Source organism: Vombatus ursinus, unplaced genomic scaffold, assembly GCF_900497805.2.
Source record: "Vombatus ursinus unplaced genomic scaffold, bare-nosed wombat genome assembly UNPS02009994.1, whole genome shotgun sequence".
Classification (NCBI taxonomy): domain Eukaryota; kingdom Metazoa; phylum Chordata; class Mammalia; order Diprotodontia; family Vombatidae; genus Vombatus; species Vombatus ursinus.
Window position 1 is genome coordinate 7930337 of NW_020949772.1, and position 25330 is coordinate 7955666.

Here is a 25330-nt window from a genome sequence, read left to right on the forward strand (position 1 = left end):
CTCCTGCGTGGGCCTCAGTTTCCTCATCTGTAAAATAAGGCGTTTGGACACTGACCTCTGAGGTCCCTTCTGCCTCCAAATCTAACCTTGTGAATGTCTTGGGGCTTGCAGAACACATTCTGTGCTAGAATGCCACCTGTCTGATGGGTGAACTGCTGTCTGTGCAAATGACACAGATGTGTCACAGCAGAGTGATGTGGACCCAGGGGAGGGCTGGGAAAAGTGCCACGAGAGGTTTGCAGACCCCTGTGGGGCCATTTTCAAATGAGGGAGGGGAGGGAGGGCTTCATGGAGGAGGCGGCGGCCCCTGGATTTCAACCGGGCACTTGAAAAAAGAGACTGGGAGAGAGTGGAGTGTGGGTGTCTGCAGGGGGCGAGGGGACCTGAGACCTGTGAGCAAAGGACTGTGGTCAGAGGAGGGGAACTGCCCCCAGGTGGAGTGGGCCGCTCTTACTGGAGCAAAGCCACGCAGCGGGGGTGTCCGAGGATGTTCTGTCCTTGGAGGTGATGAGCAGGTCTCTGCGTTCCTTCCAGCTGTGAGATTCTGTGATTCCATAGAGGGGAGGGGCTGCCGTGGGGAACCAACCCATTAGTGAAAGGGGAGGAATTATAGAATAAAATACTCTTGGAGGAGAAAGGAAGAAAATAACCTTTTATTAATTGCCTACTGAATGCCAAGTCCTTTATAAATATCCTCTTCGTAACAACCCTTTGGGTCAGGTGCTGTTATTACACCCACACAGTTGAAGAAACTGAGGCAAATAAAGATTAAGGGACTTGCCCAGGGTCACATAGCTAGTAAGCGTCTGAGATCAAATTTGAACTCAGGTCTTTCCAATTCCAGCCCCTGTGATCCATTCTACGCTCATACGTACATGTCTGCCCACACACACACACACACACACACACACACACACACACACTCAGAGGGAATGGAAGAGAACGAGATTATAGAGGGCCTCGAATGCCAGAATCAGGCATTTACTTCTTGTTGGGGAGATGGTAGTAGACACGTGAATATGCAGTTATTATTTTAAAATAAAAACTTCCTGATCATGCCTTAGAGGGTCCCAGTAGGCTGCTCATAGAACAGGTTCTCCTACTCCTAATCTAGCATCTGGCTCTTTTTTTGGGGGGAGGGAGTGAGGCATTTGGGGTTAAGTGACTTGCCTAGAGTCATACAGCTAATAAGTGTTATGTGGCTGAGGCCGGATTTGAACTCAGGTCCTCCAGGAGTCAGGAGCTCTATCCACTGCGCCACCTAGCTGCCCCTAGCATTTGGCTCTTGCTTGGGAAGGAGCCCAACTTTATAGTTCTCCAAATTATAAACTGCAGTGCTGATGGGGTTTAATGGGGGTGAAGGACACCTGGGTTTAGATCCTCCCTCTGACATTTCCTAGCTCCTCAGTCAGACGGATTCACTTCATCTCTTAGCCTCGGTTTCTTCATCTGTAAAATGGGAAATATTGCCCACCTGCTAGGGTTGTTGAGAGACTCCAATGACATAATGGGTCTAATGCTTTTTGTAAACTTTTTTCCCCAGTGTGCGTCTTAAAAAAAGATTCTGAACTAAGCAAACGCCAAATAACAGAAAGTTTCAACAAGTACATTTTAGAACCAAAGGTAGAGGATTGTGTATGAAATTGAACATCTCTGTTAGGTACCTAATGACCTTTTTTTTAAAGTACATAATGACCTCAGCATGTAATTTTCAAAGCTATGCCACTTGTCAGTGCTTGTTTCTGGCCCTGCTTCTATTTTTTATGAACTTTAAAGTACTATGTCAATGTTATTATTGTTATTATTATTATTATTATACCCTCATTGGCTGTGACATAGTTTGTTTGGAGACTTTGCCCCCCTGAACTTGGTAGCTGAATAGAATTTATAGGCACTAATCATTATAGCCAATTGTTTTTTCTTTTCTTTTCTTTTTCTTTTTTTTTTAAAGCTGACTGTATTCTCCATGGTTGGAGTATGAAGTGTATTGATGAGAGAGGGCCTTTGTTGGGCATTTTTCTCCTGTTCACACCCATGCGGACTTTGTCATGTTGGTTATGGATAGGAAGAAGGGGGAAGGGAAGAAGGGCAGTGGGGTACAGATAGGAGGCTTGGGTTGGAATCGTGCCTTGGACACTTGCTAGCTGAGTGATAACAGACTGGCCAGTCCCTCATACTGTCTGGGCCTCTGTCTCATCGTCTATAAAATGGGGATCATATCCCCAGGAGGGCTTTCTTCACAGGGCTGTTGGGAAAATCACATGAGAGAATGAGTGTAAATTATACTTTGCATACCTTACAGCATTCTGTAAATTCAGCTCTTAGGGTTATTAGGATTATTTTTAGAGAAACAGAAAGTGGGTTGTGGGAAGAGGGCCAGACTTCAGTTTTCTCATCTGTAAAATGGATTCAGTTATACAAACTAATACAAATTGGCTGCATGTCACCCTGGGCAAGTCAGTCACTTAATAGCCTCTCCGGCCCCCCAGGGCAGGACTGGAAGACTGTAAATTGCCAAACACAGGAGCTTCTTTACTAGGAGCTCCCTGGGCCAAGGGAATCACAAGTCCAGGCCAAAAGAGTCCCTTATTTATAGTTAACACCCTGGTCCATCAGAGAGTCAGTAGGGAGAGAGGCTGAATTTATTGGGGACAAGAGGATGGTTCTTGGGTGGCCTATGATTCTGCTGAAAGGTGCCTTTTCTCGATCCTCTTGGTATTCTAGGGTTAAAATCATAGCATCTCAGGAGCTGGGAGGGTCCTTAGAGATGGCCCAACTCTCCCCTTTTTTACAGACAGCCTGAGAGGAGATCAGACTTCCCTAACCTTACACAACAGATCTGACACTGGAATTCAGGTCTTTTATTTTGCCAATCAATTGTTCCTTGGACCATGTGTCTGGCTTGGCCCAAGACTTTTGAGATTCAGTTAAATTCATTCATAAATATTTGTTGAATGAATAAATGAATGAGAGTAATAAAACTACACTGACTTCAAAAGCAAGTCCAAACACATGGGCTCACTCCCTGCTTTAAGGATGCAGCATGCAAGCACAGGCTTTGCTGTCAGAAGACCTGGGTTCAAATTCTGGCCTGCCCCTTACCTACCTTGTATGACTTCGGGGTAAGTCACTTTCCCTCCCTCTTACTCAGCTTCCTCGTCAGTAAAATGGAGATGATAACACATGTACTACCTACCTCGTGAGGTTTTTGTAGAGGAGGGCTATTTGTAAGTTTCAAATCTATGGAAATGAGAGTTGTTATTAACGGACAAACCTTTTCCCTTTTGTTATTCTCTTTATTGATAGTAATAGTTTCCTTGACCTTTTCCTTCCTCTGTTGGTTTTGATTGTTTTTGTTTTGGTTTTTTTTGGTGAGGCAATTGGGGTGAAGTGACTTGCCCAGGGTCACACAGCTAGTAAGTGTCAAGCATCTGAGGCAGCATTTGAACTCAAGTCCTCCTGACTCCAAGGCTGGAGCTTTATCCACTGCGCCATCTAGCTGCCCCGGTTTTGACTATTTCTTAGGGACTTGCTGATCTGAAAATAAGATGGGGATTTCATATCTGCCTCTCTATTTGTACCTGGCAAGTGGCACCATGGAACTGAGGAGAAAAGAGGGAAATGCAGAATAGTAGGAACCTCTCCTTAATCATGGGAAGAGTTTGAGGAGCCTTAAATCAAACTGTTTTGAGGTTTGAATTTGGGTTACTGTTATTAGTGGGATCCTTAAATTTCAAACTGGACAGGACCTGAGAATACAGAATGTCAGGATCTAGAACACAGAATGTCTGAGCTGGAAGGGACCTCGTGGGCTTCATTTTTCAGGTGAGGAAAATAGGGCCGATTGAGGTTAAGAGGATTGTGATATTAATACATTAGGGGGAAAAAATTTATCAGTATTTTTTTTTTTTACTTCACAGGCATTTTCAGATACACTCTTTCCCCCTCCCCTGGTCCAGTGAACCTGTCTTTATAATAAAGGAAGAAACAAAACAGTTAAGTAGAACTGACAGTTTGAGCCAGGTGGATAGGGCATGCAGCATTTCGTACCCTCTGCCCCCCACTTTCCCAATGAAAGGAAGGAAGTTGGTCTCCTCATTTAATCCCCTTAGTTAGGCTTGAGTATTGGAATTTACAATTTGGTTGTATTTGTTGTCTGTGTGTCTTCTCTGAGCTCCTCCTCACTGTCTCTTCGAACTCTGCAACAATGTTTCATTATGTTCTTGCGACCCCAGCCATGGGGCATCCACTTTTCTCTAGGGTTTAATTCGGTTGGGGCAGGACAGCGTCTCAGGAGCAAGCAGCACGTTGGTGGTTGGGATTGTCTACCCAGTGCAGATGGCAGCTGGGTTGATCTCAGGGCTCCCAGACCCTCTTGAACTTCCTTCAGGAGGCCTCCAGGGCTCATGCCTCCTACTCCCTTGAGCTGAAAGCCCAGGCTGTGACTTGCTGGGCCCTCCTGTCATCCCCCACCACTGAGATGCTGCTTTTGAAATGGAGATGAGGGATAGGCAGGATAGGGTCTGGGTGCCCACTCTGAGGACTGAGGGGTGCTGGTCACAGAAGTCGCCAGCCTGAAGACCTGATGGACAGACCTCCTTGGGACTGACCCATGCTTGGCATCTCAAAAGGCTTCTTTGTAGTGTTTCATCTGAAAAAGTTTATTAGAAATAGTCAACCCCAGAAATGGGCTCAGACTAATTCTTTAATTTTAAAGAGGAGGAAAATGAAGACTTGGAAGTGACTTGGCTAAGGTAAACAGTATATGCGCTCCTCATTGTTCTAAGGGTGGGGAGAACCAGACCTCCATGCCCTCTCGACCTATCCTGTTTTCCTATCTCCTTATCTTCCTTGGCTGGAACCTGTGGGTGGCATGAAGCCCCTTCAGCATACAGAGGGAAGTTTTTCTGTATGAGAAGCCAGAATCGGTGCCTCCCCAGGATGCCTTTGGATAGGGAAAGACTACTTTGGTCCCGCGTCCTCGGACGCCCGGGTCCAGCTGTTGCTAGGGCCCGTGCCCTTCCTGCGGTTGGTTGGCAGGAAGCAGGGTCAGGAGCAGCGGGCATCGAGGGTGGGTGGGTCAGGCTCCCCCTTGGACCAAGAGGCCCCTCCTGATGGACGGGCGGGGCAGTCCGGGAGCAGGGCGCCCGAGACCCGACTCCTGGCTCCCGGAGCAAGGAGCAAGCCACGGCGCCCGAGGCGACGCCGAGTTTCCAAGTCGGGGACAAGTTCGCGGGATCGGGGCGGGATCGGGGCGCTGTCGAGCCGGGCAGGACCTCGGGGGGCATCGGTGGAGGGAGCTTCCGCACTGGGAGCACCTCCTCTCCGTCCTTTGTATCCCCCGGAGAGGAGGACGGAGGACGGGACGGGACGGGACGGCCGGCTGCTGCCCCTTCGGCCGCTGCCCCTTCGGCCTCCCCCGTTCTCGAGTGTCCACCCGGAGCGGCGCCGAATCCCGGCGCGCTCCCGCCGAGCGTCTGGGCGGCTGGGGGATGGGCGCTGCCCCCCGCCGCCTCCCCCGTCCGCGATCCGGCAGACCACACAAAAGACCCCACCCCAGCCTCCGAGTGCAGTTCCGGGAGCCGCGGCCGCCCCACATGTGCACCCCGGGCTGCGCGCGGGCCACGCCCCCACACCTCCCCCGGCCCGGGTCCCGCGCCCGCCGCCCGCCGCCCGCCAGGGAGGGGCCCCGGGGGGAGGGGGGAGGGGGAAGCCGGGGGGCGGGGACCCGGCCCCTCGGCCTCCTCCCCCCCAGCCCCGGGCGGCCCCGTGTCACCGCGGGCAGGGCTCCCTTTGTGTGTATCCGAACCCGCTGCGGCCCCGCCATTGGCTGACCGGGGGTGGGGGGTGGGGTGGGGTGGGGTGGGGCGGGGGGTGGGGGCCGGCCCCTTCCTGGCTCGGCTCATGAATATGCATGAGGCCCCCCCCTCCCCCGTGCGCGAGTGTGTGTGAGTGTGAGCGAGAGTGTGCGAGGGCGCGGGAGGGAGAGTGCGCGAGCGGCGCCGGAGCCCGAGCCCAGCGGCCGCGGCCCGGGCTCCCTCCCGCGGTGCAGCGGCGGCGGCGGCGGCGGCGGCTCCTCCCGCCATGCCCGGGAGCCCGAACCTGGGCCCACCATGAGCCATGGCCATGTCCGTGAGCGCCGAGGAGGACGACTATGAGGAGCCGGAGCACGACCAGGTCGGCCCCGGGGCGCGGGGGGCAGGGCAGGGCCGGGCCGGGGCCCCGCCGCCCAACAAAGTTTGAGCCGTCCGGCCCCGCGCGGCCCGCCCGGCCCGGCCCTGCCCGGGGGCGCCGCTGGGCCCGGGCCCGGCCGGGGGAGGGGAGGGAGAGGAGGGGGCGTGCGGGAGAGTGCGGGTGTGCGCGGGGAGCGGGGAGCGAGCGAGCGAGCGAGGGAGGGAGCGTGCAGCGGGGGGAGGGAGCGAGACAATGTGAGCCCCGCGGCGCGAGCGTGCCCGCCCGGCCCGGCCCCGGCCCCTTCCTGCCGGGCGCCGCTCTGGAAGTTGCCGTGCCCCGGGAGCACATGGAGCCGGGCAGCGGCTCGTGCGGAGCGCCTTCCCTCCGCCTGGCCGCCCGGCCGGGCTGCGGAGCGCCGGCACTTCCCCGACGCCTTTATCCCCTCCGCTCCCTCCGGCAGCCCGTCTATCTGTCAGTCTGCAAAGTTGTGCCGGGACTCGGGCCTCCCGCGGCTCGGGGGGCGGGGGAGGTGCGTGGCTTAGGTGCACGCCTCTGCTGGGACAGTCCGGGCTTGATTTTCTCCTCCGGTCCGGGAGGGGGGAGGACAGGAAGGGGCTCCAGCCTGGGCCGCTTTGGGGGGCTTAACTTAAGAGAATCGGGGATGCTTAGAAGGTTTGCGTGATTGCTGCAGGAAACCGACTCCAGGACAGCATTAATTGGCCTTAATTTGATCTATAAGGAAAAATCATCTCTCCAGGGGCAAGGAGGAGGGAAGTGGGGGGAGGGGAGTGGGTAGACCGGGAGAAACGCTTGTAAAACAAAGCGGTGGGTGCATTTACAACTGGAATTTACTTCCAGGATTTTGGTGGCGTGTGTAAGTGTATTTTCCTTTCCTGAAACAGATTGGGTTGTAAGGGAGGGGAAGAAAGTTCAGGTTTTATGAAGTAATCTGTAAAATAATATCAGAAACATGTGGTACAGATTATGTCTGTGACTCGGGAGGAGGCATTCAGGTCCTGGTCCGGGGAGGTAGGGCATTGGAAGTGCCTTGCGATTTTTCCATAATGAGCGCAACCTTGGGCTGATGGAGAGAAGATGCTGCCCGGACTAGATGGGGCTGCCATCCTGGAGGGCCAGAAAGGAAACAGAATCGTTGTGTACATGTCCACACGTTATCTGGCGAAGCCGAGAACGCGTGCTAGGTGCTCCCTTAGTGGAATCAGCCAAGTTTCTTAGAATTTGTCAGATTGTGCTGCAGGGCTTATTCCAGGCTTGCTTACCTTCTGATCTGCAGGCCCAGGCCCCGCCCCCCCCCCCCCCCCCCCGCCCGCTGGGCCGGTGGATTAACCGGAGGAGTGCCCCTGCCCCCCTTTGAGCCTGCCAACTTTTGACAAGTTGATGAGTGGCGCAGAGAGAAGTGTTGACTGGCTTATTTAGTCGTGCCTCTTAATTTTGATGAAAAATCTCCCACCTGTAGCTTTGGGCACATCACTGCGCTGTCAGCTTTTCACAATTTGGCACGTGATTTTTTTGGTATAGAAGAAAGAGCGATGGATTTAGAATCAGAGGACCCGGGTTCGAGTTCCCCATCTACCACTAACACCTATGAACTTCATTTCTTCTTTTGTAAAGTGAGAGGGTTAGAATCAAGGGTGTCCTAGTAAATATTTAACAACCGACTCTCTGGAACCTATATGCCTTTGAGTTTAATCTGGGTTATTAACATTTTCTTCATCATTCTCTTAGACAATGAACGAGACACACCAAGCCCTGCTTTCTGTCATTTGAGGATTTCTGAAGTGTAAATGCTTACCCTGAAAATTTAACACTTTAGAGCTGGCCTTAGCGCACCTCTGGTTGGATGGAATGAAGTCTCTTCCAGTTGTAAACTTATGACCCTATTAATGAATTTGATGTCAGAGTGGGTCAGTAAACATTTATTAAGCACCAACTGTGTTCCAGGCGCTGGGCTAACTGTGGGGAGAAGACAGAAGACAGTCCCTGTTTTCAAGGAGCTCACAGTAGCAAACAACTGTGCGCCCATGTGATGTGCACGGGATAAATTGTAGGTCAGCAGAGGGAAAGCACCGGAATTAAGGTGCAAGGCTTCCTGTAGGAGGTGGGATTTCAGGTGGGGCTTGAAGGAAACCCAGAGGCTGAGATGAGAAGGGAGAGCAAGTTAGGGACAGCTGGGGAACGTGTCAGGCCTGGTGAACCCTCCTGCTTTAGGGTTGATGTCAGGGATAACTTTGTGACGGCCTGAGTTAGCCCACAATGGAATAGGCTGGCACCAGGGGCAGTGGCTGGTGGAGATCTTCAGGCAAAAGCTGGTGTGTGGAGCTTGGGGTTACGATAATCTGAGTTCGAATCCCTACCTCCGATATTTAAAAGCTGTATGGACCTCCACCCATCCCCTCCTAGGCAAGTCACAGCTTCTCTGAGCCTTAGTTTTCTCATCTGTAAAATAGGGATAATGATAGCACAGTAATATCACGGGGGGTCCTTTGGAGGACCAAATGAGATCATGTGCATAAAACCTTTTAAATTATTGAGAGGCATATGGCTCAGGGTTGAGGGATGTTGCCTCAGACCCTTGCTCAGCGTGTGACTTTAGCCTCTCACCTTTATCAGGTTGCTCAGATGGTGATAAGGACATACAAAGACTGAGAGTTAGAAGGGACCCCAAATTCTTAGTTTTGTAGATGAGGAGACTGAGGCCCAGAAAGGTGTGGGGCCTCACCCAAAGTCATACAGCTGAGAAGAAGCAGAGGTGGGCTTCCAATCTGGGTCCTTGGCAGCTCTAAAGCCAAGTGTCATGTAACCCTTAGAGTGCTGGCTCATTATGAGCTTCTTGGAGGGGATTCCCGTGAAGTTGGGAGTCTGATCCCCATCTCGGAGCTGTGAGTGGGAGTAGCAGACAGCTGTCCCCAGGTGGCCTGGACTGCCCAAGGACATCCTGGGCTCCCCCTCCCAGGAGATCTGCAAGCAGAGGCTGGGGATGGCCCAGAGGGCATTCCTGGGCATCCCAGGGTTGAGCTGGTTGGCCACTGAGGCCCCCTCCAAGGGCCCCCCTCTAAAGCGCTGTGACATACCACGTGTCAGCCGGTGGGGTGCGGGAAGCTGTGTGTGTACACGTGCCCCCCTTGGCTCCTGAGTGCTTATGTTGAAGGTGGCTGGTGGCCCCTCGTTCTTGGTTACGGCCTGGTGATGGTGTCGATCAACTCTCCCTAGTTCCCATAGCAGAACTGGGTGGTTCTCTCTCTTGCCTTAAGAACACTGTGTCCGTATAAAGGAGGCCTAGACAGTGCTGTGAGACACACTGCCCCCATCATTTGTTGATTCATGCATTCGTTTCTTGGACCAGGACTGGACTTGGGATTTCAGTGGTGCAGGGGCCTCTAAATGAGGAAAGGCCTTCTAGCAATGCAGATAGACACACCTGCTCTGAAATTTCCGGTCTTCAGGAGTTGCCTGGGCCCTGGGAAATTAACTGATTCTCCTCGGGTCACACAGCCAGTACAGGTCAGGGTGGGGCTTGAACCCAGATTTTCCTGGCTGAGGTGGGTGGGCGCTTTAACCATGATGCCTCGGGATCCCATATAATAATAGTGGCTGGCATTTTGCAAAGCACTTTATGGACAACATCACATTTGACCTCACCACAACTCAGTGATAGAGATACACTCCCATTTTACAGATGAGAAAACCACAGCCCGCAGGGACCAAGTGACTTGCCCTTTGTCTTGGGGTTAACAGTTGTTCTTTTTGAGGTTTGAACCCTCATTCTCTTTGATTCCAAGTCCACTAGGTTTGCCTCTTTCTTCTGATTGGTTTGCTTTATTGCTACCCCTCAGGCCCATAAGTTAGTCATCCCAGTGACATCTCCAGGGACTTTACATCATCCCAGCAGGTCTCTGGTCCTGTTTCAGCAGGTGTCTCCAAGTACAACAGGCCGCCTCTTCAGGACAGGGGTGTTCTCTCCCTCCGCAACCTCTTCAGTTTTTCCCACTTTCATGTGTTATGGTCTCCACGGTAGAGCCAGAGGCATTTCTAAATGGTTGTCGGAGAATGCCTCCTTGTCCTTGGACTTGGCTGGCCTCATCTTTCCCTTCCCTCCCTCCCTCCATCCCTCTTCTAAGGAGCAGTAGGAGAAAGACAGGGATGAGCTAGGTTTGACCCTTGCTCTGGGAGGGAGCTCATAGAATCAACCAGTCAATCAACAAACAGTTATAAAGGGGCGTTGGATCCTAGGAAGTCGTTAAGGAGTTTACATTTCTAAAAGAGGAGAAAGTCAAAGGTTACTTTCTGTCTTCTGTCTGTATCTTGTGGGTTACTAATTATTTGTCTGACATCTTCCCCATTAGACGGTGAGTTCCTTGCGAGCAGGGATTGTTTTTACTTTTCTTTGTATTCCTAGTGCTCGCCCCCAGGGTCTGGACTGTAGTAAACCTGACTGGACTGACCTAGTGCTGGCTGCTAGTGCTCTGGTAAAAGAAATCCCAGGCTGCTGATGACCCAGGAGATCAGAGGCCTGGTCTGGAAAGCATGGCGGTGTTGGCCGGGCATCCATGTGGTCTCTGCGATTCTAGCTGAGGATCTGGGAGAGCCCTAATTCTCCAGATTTTGCATCAGCCCTGCCTGTTGGAGTGCAGGATTGTAAGACAAAGGCCTGCCACTGGTTAGGTTTGGCTCCTCTGCAGCTGCCTCAGTCTCTGGTCTGCTGCTCCATGGTGTCTGAGCTCCAGAGCCGGAAGGGGCGACAGAGGCCGTTGACAGTGTGCTCATTTTACACATGAGGAAACTGAGGCTCATAGAAGCCCATTGTGGTCACCCAGGTGATAAGTGGCAGGGTCAGGATTAGAACTGGGGTCTGGTGAGGCCATGTGCATCCTTCCCAATTCGTGGCTCATTCCACTGGACCGGCTGGTCCACAGGGAGCCTTCTGTCTTGTATTTTCAGCCAGTGAGTATTTTAATAGCAGTTAAGCAGCAACCTGGGGTCTTTACTAGAGAGGTAGCATCATGTTATAGAAAGAACAATGGATTTGGAGTTGGAACGTCTGGATTGGAACCTGGCTCTTAAGCCACCTGTGTGTCCTTGGGCAAGTCTGCGGGCCTCATCCAGTGGTGATAGCATTCCCATTTCTATGATGTCCCAGGATTTGTAAAGCACTCTGCCTGCATGTCTCATTTGAACAGTAACCTAGGGAAGAAGGAAAATTTATCATCCCCATTTTACAGGTGAGGAAACTGAGGCATGATTCCATTAAGGGATTTGCCTCTTGTCACACTGCTAGTAGGTGTCTGAGGCAGGATTTGAACCCACCTCTCCCGTGGAAGCCTTCATGGCTCCATTAGGAACAGGTCATGAGCCTCATTTTCCTTTTTTGATCGGGTAAGTAACCCAGCTGGCAGGCAGGGCAGCGTCAGAGAGAGCAGGTATGGAGATCTCAGCGCTATAGAAATAGGAACTGCTACTGTTCTCCCCGTTGGACAGATGAAGAAACTGAGGCTCAGCGATCCGGTGTCTTGCCTAGTGTTACACAGTGTCACGTGGCGGCCCAGAAGACCAGTGGGACTAGATAAGTGACCAGGCTCTAGGAGTCGTCATTCCAGAATCAAGGTCGGTCCAGAGAGAGGTCTCGCTCCTCTCTTGGATTCTGTTCTCCCTTGACCCCGGGCTGTTTGGTGACTGGGAGGAAAGCACTAGCGACAGGCTTATCAGATGCGCGGAGGACAGAGTGGGAGAAGTGGCTGCTCTGACGAGCGACAGTCCGGATTCAGATTGAGCAAGCCAAGTGCTTCGGACCGTGGGTTCCAAAGATCCGTTTCCCAAGTCCAGGATGGGAGACGCGTGGAGGAGAGCTGAGAGTTTGACAGGGGCAGCCGAGGGGGCGTGTGCCGACAGGGAGGGCGGTGAGGGCCGGTGACGCCACATCTGCAAAGCTTGTCAGGACGAGGGCGCCCTCATCATGATGCTCAGCAGCCCTGGGACGCTGGTCAGGTCTCGCCTTCTGGGCCTCGGTTTCCTCGTCTGCACAATGAGGTAGGTGCTTGGACTTGATGGTCTTTGAGGATGCTTTCAGATCTAGCTGGAGCTAGGGTCCGGTGAAGAAATGAACCACTTACTACGTGGAAAGCAGCTTACGCTCTAATAGGGGAAGGCAGCCCTCACAGGGGCGGGGTGATGACTCCTATGAGCTATTGAAGGAGCTAGCGACGACGTCTTACTTTGGAGAAGAGAATCCTTAAGGTAACGTTATAGCTCAGAGGCAGTGTGGACCGAGCCCTGAACTTGTGTCCGGAAGACCCGGGTTCAGATCCTTGTTAGTCATGGGAATGTCACCTACCCTCTCGACGCCTCAGTTTCCTCTTCTGTAAAAGGGGGTTATAATACTATAACCTCCCAGGGTGGTTGAGAGATTCAAATGAGATAAATAATGTTCACGAGACCCGTGGCAGACTTTAAATGGCTGTGGGATCTTCATTGTTATTATTATTAATGAAGAGACAGAGTCTGGGGACAGTGTCAGACCTCTTAAAGGTGTGGTATTTCCTCAGTTCCAGGCTAGGTAGGTCCTTTGACTCTTCCCATAGCTGAGGTCCATGTGTTAGGGTCATAGATTTAGAGCTGGAAAGGACCTTGACCTGGCCCTTTCCTTTTTCTGGATGACTGAACTGGGGCCCAGAGGAAACAGCACTCAAGGGGCGGCTAGATGGCACAGTGGATAGAGCACCAGCCCTGAAGTCAGGAGGACCCGAGTTCAAATGCGGCCTCAGACCAAACACTTGACACTTACTAGCTGTGTGACCCTGGGCAAGTCACTTAATCCCAATTGCCTAAAAAGAAAAGAAAAAAAAAAAGGAAACAGCACTATTGAGTACCCACTGTGCTAAACAGAGGCCAAAGCAGTCCCTGCCCTCAAGGAGCTCTGCCATTGGCTCGCTCTGCAGCCTTGGACCAATCGCTTCCCCTTTCTGTTTCCTTCTCTGTCAGTCAGTATATATCCAGTTCTTTCTGTGTTCCACATATCAGTTCCTTCCCTCAAGAAGTTTGCAGTCTATTGGGGGAGTCCACACATATACAAAGCAAGCTCTTTCCATGGTAAACAGGAAATAATTCGGAGAGGGAAAGTTGCCAGCATTCCCAGGGGTTGGGAAGGCTTCCTGTGGGAAGTGGGATCTTAGCTGGGACCTCAGAGAAGCTGGAGGTGGGAAGGCAAAGATGAGGAGGGAGAGTGCTGCAGGAATGGGGGACGGCAGAGAAGGTGCCTGGAGCCAAGAGATGGAGGCTCAGTCACGCAGAGCTGGGATTCTGTTTTCTACTGCCTTGAGTTTAAAAATCTAAGCAGTTTGTTAATATCTTTTTGATGCCCAGCCGGTTTTCTCAGTTGGGGCCTGGGCCCCACCACCCCATCTGTCCTTCTGCTTTGCTCCCTGGAACGTGCTGTGCCCTTGGGTTCTGAGTCAGCCCATCCCAGTGGGGGGCAGATGGGTGCCGTTTCAGAAGGGACAGCTTAGTGGAGGGTGGGGGGGCTGGCTTCAGCTGAAGGACCTGCAGCCACAGAACAAGGATGGTTTGGGGGAAATGGGCAGACTTTTGCCCACTTCTGTCTCAGGCCTGGGCCGTGACTGCTGGTACTGTTAGGGGAGATGGAGCCTCTCCGTGGGCCCAGGGCCTCAGCCCTGAGCTCTGACTCTTTGGGCGCTCGACTTCTACCCATTGAGAGCCCTTGGCTGTGACAGCCTCACCTGTTAGCGATGCCGACTTGAGAGGTTACGTGATGCTCTGCAGCTTTGTCTGGGAGGCTGGGGAGGTGTGGGGAGAACCTGAGCACCCCTTGTGTCGGCATCCACGTCACTGAGGCGTGGGGGCAAGCCACCTACAGCATCTGGAGCCTCCTTGACGGGCTCGCTGGAAGCGAGAGCCTTGGTGTCTTAATTACTAAGAGTTTCTTGGCTGGTTGGGCCCCTCCCCTTCCCCACCTGGACTCACTTGGCATTTGTTTTGTGTGTGTGATGGAAGCAGAGGCATCTTGACTTTACATCATTTATTTCTGCAGCGAATCTGAAGGGCACAAAGAGCTGAAAGCTTTCCTTTGTTCATCTTTGTATCCCTACCACCTAGTAGAGTTACCTAGCGTATAGTAGGTGCTTAATGAATACTTGTAGATTGGTTGATTCTCTTGTGTTTTCCGAAGCACCCCCATGGGCCTCGTGGTATTCCTTCTCCTCCAAAAATGTAGTAATAACAACTGATAGGAACGTCCCGTATGAAAAAATCACCTAAATCATTATTGATTAGAGGAATGCAAATTAAAACAATTCTGAGGTGTACCATCTCACACCTGTCAGATTGGCAAAAAATGATAGAAGGGACAAATGACAGATGTTGGAGGCGATGTGGAAAAATTGGGACGCTGATACATTGTTGGTGGAATTGCGAACTGGTATAGCGGTTTTGGAGAGCAATCTGGAATTATGTCTGAAGAGTTACAAAACTGTGTATACCCTTTGACCCAGCAATACCACTGTTAGGTCTATTTCCCAAGGTGATCAGGGAAAAGAACCTATATATTATAAAATATTTGTAGTAGCTCTCTTTGTGGTGGCAAAGAACTAGAAATTGAGGGGATGCCCATCCGTTGGGAAATGGCTGAACAAGTCGTGGTGTATGATGGTGATGGAATATTGCTGTGCTGTAAGAAATGATGAGTGGGCTCATTTTAGAAAAACGTGAAAAGACTGGCAGGAAATCACAGAGAGTGAAATGATTGGAACAAGAGAGAACGTTGTATGCAGTAGCAGCCATATTGTTCAGAGAGTAACTGGGAGTGACGAAGTTACTCTCACTGATGTGAGCATTCAGATCAGCTATGAAGGAAAATGCTCTCCACCTCCAGAAAGACCTGCCAGTGGAAGTATGTGTCGTCCGGCTCCCCACATCCATCTTGGCCACGTGTTGGCCTTCTGTGTGTGGGGTTCAGAGGCAGACGGGATAACTCGGAATGTAAAATGTAACAGCAACAACGATGAAAATAATTAAATGTTTAAAAAATCACATTTCAAGGCTTGCAAAGGGTTTTACATACACTGTCTCGTTTAATCCTCCTAGATAAGTGCAGCAGGTGTTGTTATCTCTGTTTTATAGATGAGGAAACTGAGGGAGAAGGAGAAGAAATGACCTGGCCCAGGGTCACACAGCTGATGATAATAATAACTAACATTTGTACAGTGCTTACTCTATGCCTGGTACTGTGCTAAGTGCTTTACAATCTCATTTGATTCTCACAACAACCCTGGGAGGTAGGTGCTATCCCCATTTTACAGATGAGGAAACTGATGAGCAAACCGAGGTTAGGTGACTTGTCCAGGGTCACCCAGCTAGTAAGTGTCTGAGGCTGGATTTGGAACCAGGTGGTCTCCTGGACGCCAAGCCCAGTTCTCTCTAATCAGACACACTGCCAGTCCTCACTAATTCAAAGAGGTTTGGGAAGAGGGGGAGGAGCAGAGTCAGTGTGCAGTAATAGAAAGACCATGGGATTTAGGTTTATAGGATCATCGAGTTAAAGCTGGAAAGGACCTTAGACACCATCCAGATTTCTTTGTTTTATATACAAGGAAGCAGATCCAGGCAATGAAGTGACTTGTTGCCTGAGGGTGCACTCTGGCGTATCAGAGACGCCATTTGGGCCCAGATCCCCTGATTCCTAATTTTGTCCCAATGTAGGAACCCAGCATGTGGTGGTGAGAGGATTGTCATCCAGACAAGGAGCCTGGTGGCTGCTAAGTCCGTTTCTCCTTCTGTGGTTCTGTGTCAGCTTAGAAAAACGCAGGAGAGATGGGGATCTGAACCCTGCCCCTGACATTTAAGTCGGTGTCAGGTGCCAGGCAGGAATCTCCATGCTGAACCTTAAATGCTTGGTCTGTAAAATGAGAATGTGTCCCTCTAGCGTCTCTCTCTCTCTCTCTCTCCCGCCCCCCCAGCCCCCCAATACACACACAGGATGCCTCAAAGGGACTCTGAATGTCAGCTGTCAGATGAGGGATGGTGCTACCAGCCTCCATGCCGGTGAGGGTCAGCTTCCCTGCACCTTCCACACACGCCAGATCCCCAAGCAATCTGGGGAGACTTTGGATGCTCCTTGTAATTCTGGTCTCTTAGTTAAGAAATGGCTTTTAAAGTACCTCCCCTCCTCACAACCTTCCCTGGCTCCCTATTTTCTCTGGGATACAGTATCAGCTCCTTAGAGCTGCCCACCCTTGGACTCCCACCTCTCTTTCCAGGCCCATGCCATGCACCTCTGAGCATTGTCTCTTGGGGACCCCGCCTCCCATACCTTTACCTCTTAGGATTTGTGGGCTCCTTCAGGCACTAGGCCTTTCCTTATATCTGGGTTCCTTCTTTAAGTTGGCACCGTTCTGCGTAGCCTTGGCGTTCATCTGTTTGTGTGTAGCTGTTTTTGTCTTAGTGTGTCCAGTGCCTGGCCCCTCGTGAATGAATGGAAGAAGCCTGGGATGTTTGGGAGACGCCCCTTTGCCACGTTCTGCCAGGGACAGAGGAGGTCTTGGGCCGCAGGGCAGCGGCTCTTCAGCCAGCAGCGTTCCCATCCTACCACAGAACGTGAAAGAGATCCTTTGGGGAAGGAGAGGAGCTCGCATCTGGAGGGGGGTGGCGAGTCAGGAAGAGCTTCTGTGTGTAGGTGCTGGGGGGTGAGCTGAGGCTTGATGGAAGCCAGCAGGAGAGGAGGACATGCACTACTTGGGCAAAGCCCGGGGCACAGGAAGCAACAAGGGGGCCACCCTCCAATCTCGTGCAAATACCCGGGCCCTGGCACCTGAGGACCTCGGATGCCTGGGGCCCTGGGCAAGCCACTTTTCCCCAGATCTCAGTTTCTTCGCCAATAATATAGGGAGGTGTTGCACTGATGTCTCTGGTAGGTGCAGCTTTTCCATGGTGAGGTTTTGGGGTTTTTTTTTGTTTTGGTTTTTTAAGGCAATTGGGATTAAGTGACTTGCCCAGGGTCACACAGCAAGTAAGTGTCAAGTGTTTGGCCTGAGGCCGGATTTTTGGTCAGGTCCTCCTGACTTCAGGGCTGTTGCTCTATCCACTGCACCACCTAGTTGCCCCTTGGGGTTTTTTTTTTTTGTTTGTTTTTGTTTTTTTTTGAGGGGTAGAGCAGGACTGTGCTGTTGGGTAGGATAGTAGATGTGGGTCTGGAAAGGGTCCTTAGAGGTCACTGGATCCATCTCTGTGGGGAGGAAACTGGGGCCCAGAGAAGGTACGGAAGGTACGTGATTTGTCCAAGATGAGAAGTGAGATTTGAACCCAGGTCCTTGAACTCCAGAGCTGGTGTTCTTTTACCCTGCCCGCCAACAGCTCTGTCTGGGTCCTTTGGAGAGCAGGTGCTGAGTAGTGGGCTTGTCCCATTTTCATCTAAGCCTTTCTCTTCTTCCCTTGTTGTGGTTTGGTTTTTACTCTGATCTCTCATTGTACCTGTTCTCAGGGGAGGGCCCAGCTGAGGCTGCCGAGGTCAGTGTGAACCTCAGCACACCAGAGCTGAGGGATTTGGGGGGCTTCTGTCCAAGGACACCCCTGCCCTCGGAGGCTGTCCGCTTGGATCCAGGCTTGGTGAAGGAGCAGTGTCACCCCGGGGCAGAGCTGAGTGGGAGAGGTCAGGAAGCTGCCCAGAGGCCAGCTCAGAATGGGGCTAAGGAAAAACTTGCTAACAGTAATTGTCTCAGATAAAATAGAAGCTCCTCTGTAGGGGCGGAAAGCTCTGACCCCAGCCTACCGTTCTAGCCTCGTTATCCGTTAACTCTGCCTCCCAGAATTGCTGATCTGGCCGCACCAGCCTTCTCCTTGTGCCTCCCCCGTGACCCTTGACTGCCATGGCTGCGGCTTTGCCTGCCTGGGCTGTCTCCCACCTCCCCCTCCTCAGATGCCGCCCCTTCCGCTTTGGGAGTCTGCGTACACTTGTATGCGGCTGTCATCTCCCCTTAGAATGTAAGCTTCTTGAGAGCAGAGAGCGGGGCCTTCTCTGTGTTTGTTTTCCACGGAGCCTGGCACATAGCGGGAGCTTCGTAAACGCTTGTCTCTTCATTTGGAGACCTCCACAGATGGGCTTCCTTAGGCCGCGGCAGGTTTGGCGGCAGCCTCCCCTTCTCCGGCGGTCTTCAGGCGCAGGCTGGATGTCTGCTCATTGGGATCGTTATCGAAGGGGCTCTGTGGGGGGCATGGGCTTGACCAGATGGCTGCCCAGGTGCCTCCCAAGGCAAAGGTTCTGGGTTCTAGAGCTAACTTTCCTTAGTGCTCTGTCTCAAGCTATGAGACCTCTGCTTGGGATTGCTAGGGATGCTGGGATAGTTAGGTCTGGACATTGGTGGTGTTGAGTGGCAGAAATCATGTGGAAGTTAGAGTCAGGAAGACTTGGGTTTAAATCTCACCTCAGATACTCAGTAGTTGTATGACCTTGGGCAAGTCACTTCAGCTCCCTGGACCTCAGTTTCCCCATCTGTAAAATGAGGAAGGGCTTCATGAAGTCCCAGCTCTAAATCCACGATTCTTTGATGACCCACCAAGGAGTCCATTTTTGCTTTTGTCCGCTCCCCGTTCCTTTCTTGCTCCAAACATCTCCTTATTCAGTCTTTTTCAGTCGTGTCTGACTCTTTATGACCCCATTTGGGGTTTTCCTGGCATAGATACTAAAGTAATTTTGCCATTCCTTTTCCTGCTCATTTTACAAATGGGAATCAACGAGGCAAACAGGGTGCAGTGACTTGCCCAGGGTCACACAACTAGTAAGTGTCTGAGGCCAGATTTGAACTCGGGTCTCCCCGACTCCAGGCCCGGCGCTCTGTCCGCTGTTCCATGTAGCTGCCCCAATGTCTACTTGCCAATCCCTTAGGTTTATAACGGATTACCTGGGCCCTTCCCGGTGGCCCTGAGGCCCAAAGAGAGACGGCTGGATAAATGGGCCTGATGCCTGAGTCAGGCTGACGGGCCTTTAGCCGAGAGCGGGATTTCAGGCTCGAAGGGAAGAAAACCTTCCCAGTAGTGACAGCTGTCCCAAGGTAGAACGAGGAGCTCTGGAAAGGAGCCTGTTAGCCCCGTTAGTGGGCATCCAGCCGATGACTCCCTGGCTGTGCTGTAGAGGGATTGGTGTTGAGAAGGGTGGGGCAGGCTGCCCGGGAGCCCCCTGCAGTGCAAGTCTCTGAGGCTCCGGCCCTGGGGTCTGAGACCTCGTTGGCTCCCTGGCTCTCAGGCTTGGAAGGACAGAGGGTTTGATTTTTCTAAAACTGTTTGGAGTGGGGAGGGCTCTCCTCAGTATCTTCCTTTCCTTGTCCAAGACATCATATGGATAACAGTGTCAGAGTATCAGAGTAGGGGACACATCTAGGCCAGCCTCTCCCTGGGGGGCTTCAGGGTCGGTTGTGGCTTACTAGCTGTGTGACCCTGGGTAAGTCACTTAACCCCAACTGCCTCGCAAGAACAAGCGGTCAGAAGGAAGATGATTGTTACTTCAAGTCCTCGTTCTTTCCCTCTCACCCCACCCCCCAAACATTTAGAAAGCAAGAAAAACAAAACCCCTGTTACAAATATGAAGAGTCACACAGAACAAATTCCTGCTTTGATTTATGTCCAAAAAAGGTTTCTCAGTCTACGCTGAGTCTCCATTACTTCCTTAACCGGAAGCAGGTTCTGCTTGTTACAGTTGGTTTCGGTTTCAGCAAGTCTTTCCAGGTTTCTCTGAAATCGTCCCCATTGTTTCTTACAGCTCGTTTAGCCCGTTCCCCAGTTGATGAACATCCCCTCTGCTCCCACAAAAAGGGTCTTTTTCCTCTTCTTTGATTCTTTGGGATTCATTTGGCCCAAAGGCTGTGCCCAGTTTAATAATTTTTTTGGGCCATAGTTCCAGATTGCTTTCCAGAAAGGTTGGCCTGGCTGAGGTTCCATCAGTGGTACATCAGCGTGCCTCTTTTGCCACAGCCCCACCAGCATTCGTCCTTTTCTTTTTCTGTCATCTTAGCCAATCTGACAGGTGTGAGGTGGTACCTCAGAGTTGCTTTAATTTGCATTTCTCTAATTAGTGACTTAGAGTGTTTCAGACTTGAGAGTGGGAAATGGAATTTCACGTGTAAGGAAAGAGCCAGCAGACTGTGTGACTGGTACTCAGGGTTCATGAATGTGGAGTGGCGTTTAATGAGCCGGGAAGGGTCTGTAGGAGCTGGGTGATGGTGGGAGGCTTTAAAAGCCATGCCGAGAAGGAGCCGCTAGGTGGCGCAGTGGATAAAGCTTTGGCCTTGGAGTCAGGAGGACCTGAGTTCAAATCCAGCCTCAGACACTTGACACTTAGTAGCTGTGTGACCCTGGGCCAGTCACTTAACCCTGATTGCCTCACCAAAAATAAATAAATAAAAAGCCATGTTGAGGAATTTGTTTTCCACATGGTGGTACTAGGGAGTCATTGGAGGTTTCTTTGTGTTGTAGAGGGAATTCTTATTCAGTAAGAGTTGAGCTGGATGGCTTCCGAGACCCCCTGCCGCTCTGACCTGCTGGGTCTAAGGATCTGGGAGCCCATTTGGATGTCAGGATGTTGCTATCTGTGTGACCCTGGGCAAGTAACTTCACCAGCCTCTCTGGGCCTGTTTCCTCCTTGTAAAAGGAGAGGATTGAAACGCACGGCCAGTATGAACTTAGGACTAGAAGATGCCTCCAGCCAACAGCCCTTTGCTGCCTTCCACGATCCCGCGGGGGAGGGGGAGGTCAGAATTGTTTAGATGGGGCAGCTTTGGTTTCCGTTTGTGTTTGTGGTGGGAGGAAGAGAGGGCAGGATGCCGCTGAGTGCAGGAGTCCGTGGCTGTCTCCTGAGCTGTGACTTGTCTCTAGGATTTACAGATGGGTTGATGGGGGTGTGGTTCGTGGATTGGGGGGGCTGGTCTCAGGGTGTGTTTCCTGGCCTGGCCACTCGGTGTATTTCCCTTTCTGTTAGCCCTTCCCATCAGGCCTTTTCTGACTGGGCCACTCCCTTCGCTTGTCCTTTGCCTTCCAGACACCCTCTTGTTGACCGTCGTCGATGCCGGGGCCATCGGAGGCCCCCAGGCTCATGTAGTGTGGAGACGGCAGAGGAGGACCTGGGTTCAGATCCTCCTTGATACTTACTATAAGCAAGTTCCTTCTCCTCTCTTTCTCTCAGTTTCCTCAGCTGTAAAATGAGGGGATTGGGCTTGGTGACCTGTGAGGGCTCTTGAGGCTTTAGATCTGTCCTGTCCTTGACCATCTGTGAATGCATTTTCTACCAATCAGTTAATCAAGTGTTTTTTCAGCACCAATCACTCAAAGACCACCCATGCCCTTGGGAGGCTTGCAGTCTCTTGTAGCCAGCAGGCACACTTAGACTTAACTTACAAAATACGGTGCTAGTCCTTGGGCATGGGAGAAGATGTTGGCCAGATCCACTCCCTCTGAATATGCCCTTGACCAAGGCGGGGAAGCTGAGCTGTCACAGAAGTTGGTCCTTCTGTCCCCAGACGTGGTGTGAGGCCCCCTGGTGAGGGGGACCCACGGCCTTGTGAGGCGGTCTGTCACATTTGGGGTTTGACACACTGTTCCTCCATGCCCCCATGCCATCTTGTCCTGCTCACTTTGGGGCAGCGTGGCAGCTCCTGCTTCTCCACAGTCAGCTGTGCCTTCCCTTCTTTTCTAGTAAGCTGGAGGCTCCAGCGGGGTAGGGCGTGGGAGGCTGAGATGGTCCTGGAGAGTCTGTGGTGAGACCCCTCACGTTGAAAGTACCCCTCCCTCCTCCCTGAGTGTGGGCAGGCCCTTCCCCTCTGTACGTCCCTAGGGGGAGCTCACTCAACACCTGCCCACACATGAACTCCTGATACTCCAGAACAGCCTTGGGCAGTGGCTGGGGGTGAAGCCCGGCTTTGATGGGCAGGTTGGCCTGAGCCTGGAAGGAGGGAGCTCTGGCTCAGCAAGGGAGGGAGATGGGTAGTTGGAGAGCCAGCTTCTGCCCAGGGTTCTGGAGCACACTTGGGAGGGGGACATTGGAGGCTTCACCTTGGGGGTCAGGCTGATGTTACCAGCTAGAGAAGCCCCGTCAGCATGGCATTGTAGACCTGAGAGTCAGAGTTAGAAGGACTTGAATTCTTAGATCACCTAACTTCACACTTACTATTTGGGTGACCCTGGGCAAGTCATTTACCTTCTGTGCCTCAGTTTCCTCACCTGCAAAATGGGGTTCTGAGGTCTCAGTTCTAAATAGGTGGCTTTATGTTCACAGAAGTGGGGGGTGTGCCTCCATTGTGAATTTGGGGCACAGGAGCTGACATATCAAAAGTGATGGAGGTGAGCTTTCCCAAGGAGGAAGATGTAAAATTTAAAATTCCTATATGGAGAAGTGGTCTGGAAGAGGGGCCATTGTGTGTATTTTGGGGGTGGGGCGGGGCGAGGCAGGGAGGAGAGACACACAGACACAGACACACACGCGTGCATGCTCGCGCTGTCTTGGGTGGAGGATTTTAGTCCAGGCCTCTTCTTTCCTATGAGGAAACCAGCCCCTCAGGGTTTAAGGAACTTGCCCAAAGTTTCCTGCCTAGTAACTGAAGGCAGGGTTTGCACCAGGTGCTCCCACTCTACCGGCCGGCCATCCAGGGCCCTGGGCTTCTGCTGATACTCAGGCCTGCTCTCCTCCCAGAGGCAGCCCCTTGGGACCTGGGGCCCCAGACGTAGAAAGGCCTTTCTGCTCTTCCTCCACTGCTCCACAGCCAGGGTATTTCTGGTTGTGTGTGGTGGAACAAAGACCGAGTTGGGTGGTTTTCTGGGAAAGGGGTGGTCCAGAATTTAAAATGAACTCCCCTGGTTCCTAGTACAGCGAACTGAAACGTGGCAGCTATCTCCTTTCCCAAACATTTAGTCTTCAGAAGGACCCTGGGATTAATGTGAAGGCTCTCAATAGCTGGAAGGATTCAGCCAGAAAAAAGTGGCCTCTGATTCACTAAGTATAGAATAACATAGACTAACTTACAGGCAGGCCCCAGGCCTGGGCAGGAGGCAGGGAAATGTACCGGTTACCTCTTCCCGCCCTGTTCCAGGGGAGATTTATGGGTTCTTAGAGCTTGAAGAGACAGTGGAGGCTGTGGGGGCCAGGCCTTCATCTCTGAGGCAGGAAGACATCAATCAGGGCCCGTCCTGCCTCAGACACTTAGTAGTGCCCCGACCACACAGCCTCAGTCTCCTCTTGTGTAAAATGGGGCAGGAGCGTCAAAAGAGCAGTTTGAGATCTCAAGAAATGACGTGTTGTTACTTATTTTACAACTGAGGAGGCTTGGGCCTAGAGCAGTTGAGTAATAATGGCATTTCTAGAATACCTTAAGGTTTGCAAAGTGCTTTTGATCTGATCTGCGATCTTCACGACCTTATGAGGTAGGTGCTGTTGTCCTCATTTTATAGGTGAGGAAACTGACTCAGAGAGAAGTTTCAGTGACTTTCCCGAGGTCACTTGGGTACATTGCTGAGCTGGGATTTGAACTCAGGTTCATTTGAACCCAAATTTTAATTTGACTCCAAACTTGGCTGTTTCCATGGTCCTCCACTGCCTCCAGTGTTTTTGGGTCTTTCTGTTTTGGGTTTGGGTTTTTAAAAACAGTTTTTGAGCAGAGGAACACAGCTGATTCCCAGCAAACATGGGACGTGCCTCAGAGTTGGAGGCAACTTTAGGGCCTGTGATGGGGCTGGGGGTTAGGAGTAAAGACCCCAGGATGGAACTCCCTGCCCTGCCGTTGGTTCCCCCCCACCCCCCCGGTTCCCTGCCCCAGAGGGGGAGGTCCTCTCAGGGCAGCGGAGATGCAGAGAACACACGGGCTGTGCAGTCCGTGTTGTGCCCGGCCAGGGGCTGTCCCCGGGCGGATGCAGCTGTGGGGCCTTCTTGGGGCAGCTCCTCACCGAGGCACGTTTTCTGACGTCTTGCAGAACCGGGCAGTAGGTCGGCCCAAGGGGAAGCTGGGCCCAGCCTCAGCGGTGAAGTTGGCCGCCAATCGGACGACGGCAGGGGCGCGCCGGCGACGGACGAGATGCCGCAAGTGCGAGGCCTGCCTGCGGACCGAGTGTGGAGAGTGTCACTTTTGCAAGGACATGAAGAAGTTTGGGGGGCCCGGGCGGATGAAGCAGTCCTGCATCATGAGACAGTGCATCGCGGTAAGTGCCAGCAGGGCTTGTCAGGGCCCTGGCCCCCACGGTTCCCTCCTCTCCCCTCACAGTGAGCTGGGAATGACTGAGCCACGGCTCCCTACTCAAAGTCTCAGACACGATTCCCTTCCTTCCTTCCTTAATGGGACAGGAGACCTGAGTGACCCTCGTATGCCCACAGGCTGCTCTGACCTCAGGGATTAGCCTGGAGCAGTCTGGTCTTCAAGTCCTCTCTTAGGGCTCCCTCCAAGGCCTGCTCCTGGCTGGAGGGGACCTTTGGTTCTCAGAGGCCATGCCGGCTGTGCCCATGCCAGCAGGACATGGAGTCTGCCCGCCAGGTGCGTGGCCGTAGCCTGAAGACCAGTCCTGCGAGTTCCAGGCGTCTCATCCTGCTCCAGCAGCCCGCTCCTTGCTATATATAGCACAGTAGTCGGTCAAGAGCCTAGCATTTATAAAGCTCCTGCGCTAGGCGTGGGGAGCCCAGGAGGCCCCATGCTGCCCTAGCCTGCCAGCCTGGGTCTTGTTCTCCAGGGCTCCATTGTTCACTCTGTCTCAGGAGGGAGGGGCCTGCCTTGGAAGCTGACCGGCTCTCCTGGCACCACAGCCCCCATGTGGCGCACAGGCTGCCGGTCTCTGACTTTACTTCATTATTAATTCCCCGGGTCCCTAGTTGGGTGAACTGAAAGGCAGCAATTGGCCCCTTTCCCAGATGATGCTGTTGCTAGCTCCCCCTCCTCCTGGATTTCACCCCAGCATGGCCCCCAGATGATGAGGGCCCTCAGCACTGCCTGTGGGCAGCCATGAAGCTGCTTTGGGCTCCTGGGCTCCCCTTCAGAAGATGGCTATCCCTCACTCGGGGAGGCACTGATCTGCCCCGGGGAACAAAAAAAATCATTTCCATCCTCTCTAATTTTGGTTTTTACGGAGTGCTTTCAACTCAGAGGCTTCTGTGCTCCCCACCCCCACC

General features: G+C 52.4%; 2 protein-coding genes across 2 annotated transcripts in view; one reads left to right on the plus strand and one right to left on the minus strand.

Annotated features, from left to right (window-relative positions):
• Window positions 1-286: 286 nt before the first annotated feature.
• Window positions 287-6086, minus strand: LOC114036819 (nascent polypeptide-associated complex subunit alpha, muscle-specific form-like). Its single transcript, XM_027853523.1, has 2 exons — window positions 4863-6086; window positions 287-568 (listed from the first exon to the last, which is right to left on the minus strand). The coding sequence occupies exons 1-2, from the start codon at window positions 6084-6086 to the stop codon at window positions 287-289; spliced, it is 1506 nt and encodes a 501-aa protein (XP_027709324.1).
• A 9-nt stretch (window positions 6087-6095) lies between these two features.
• Window positions 6096-25330, plus strand: part of KDM2B (lysine demethylase 2B) — a 31326-nt gene continuing 12091 nt past the window's right edge. The window contains 2 exon segments of the mRNA XM_027853536.1: window positions 6096-6177; window positions 24148-24372. Coding sequence (XP_027709337.1) covers window positions 6121-6177; window positions 24148-24372 — 282 coding nt within the window. The 5' untranslated portion in view covers window positions 6096-6120.

Bases quoted from the DNA above. Each gene is read 5' to 3' on its own strand.
- LOC114036819 (XM_027853523.1), bottom strand. From the start codon at position 6,086: ATGGCGGGAGGAGCCGCCGCCGCCGCCGCCGCCGCTGCACCGCGGGAG. The intron at 569-4,862 runs GTTCCAGCCAAG...TCCCCACGGCAG, and splicing joins GGGCTTCATGCCACCCACAG to CCCCTCCCCTCTATGGAATC.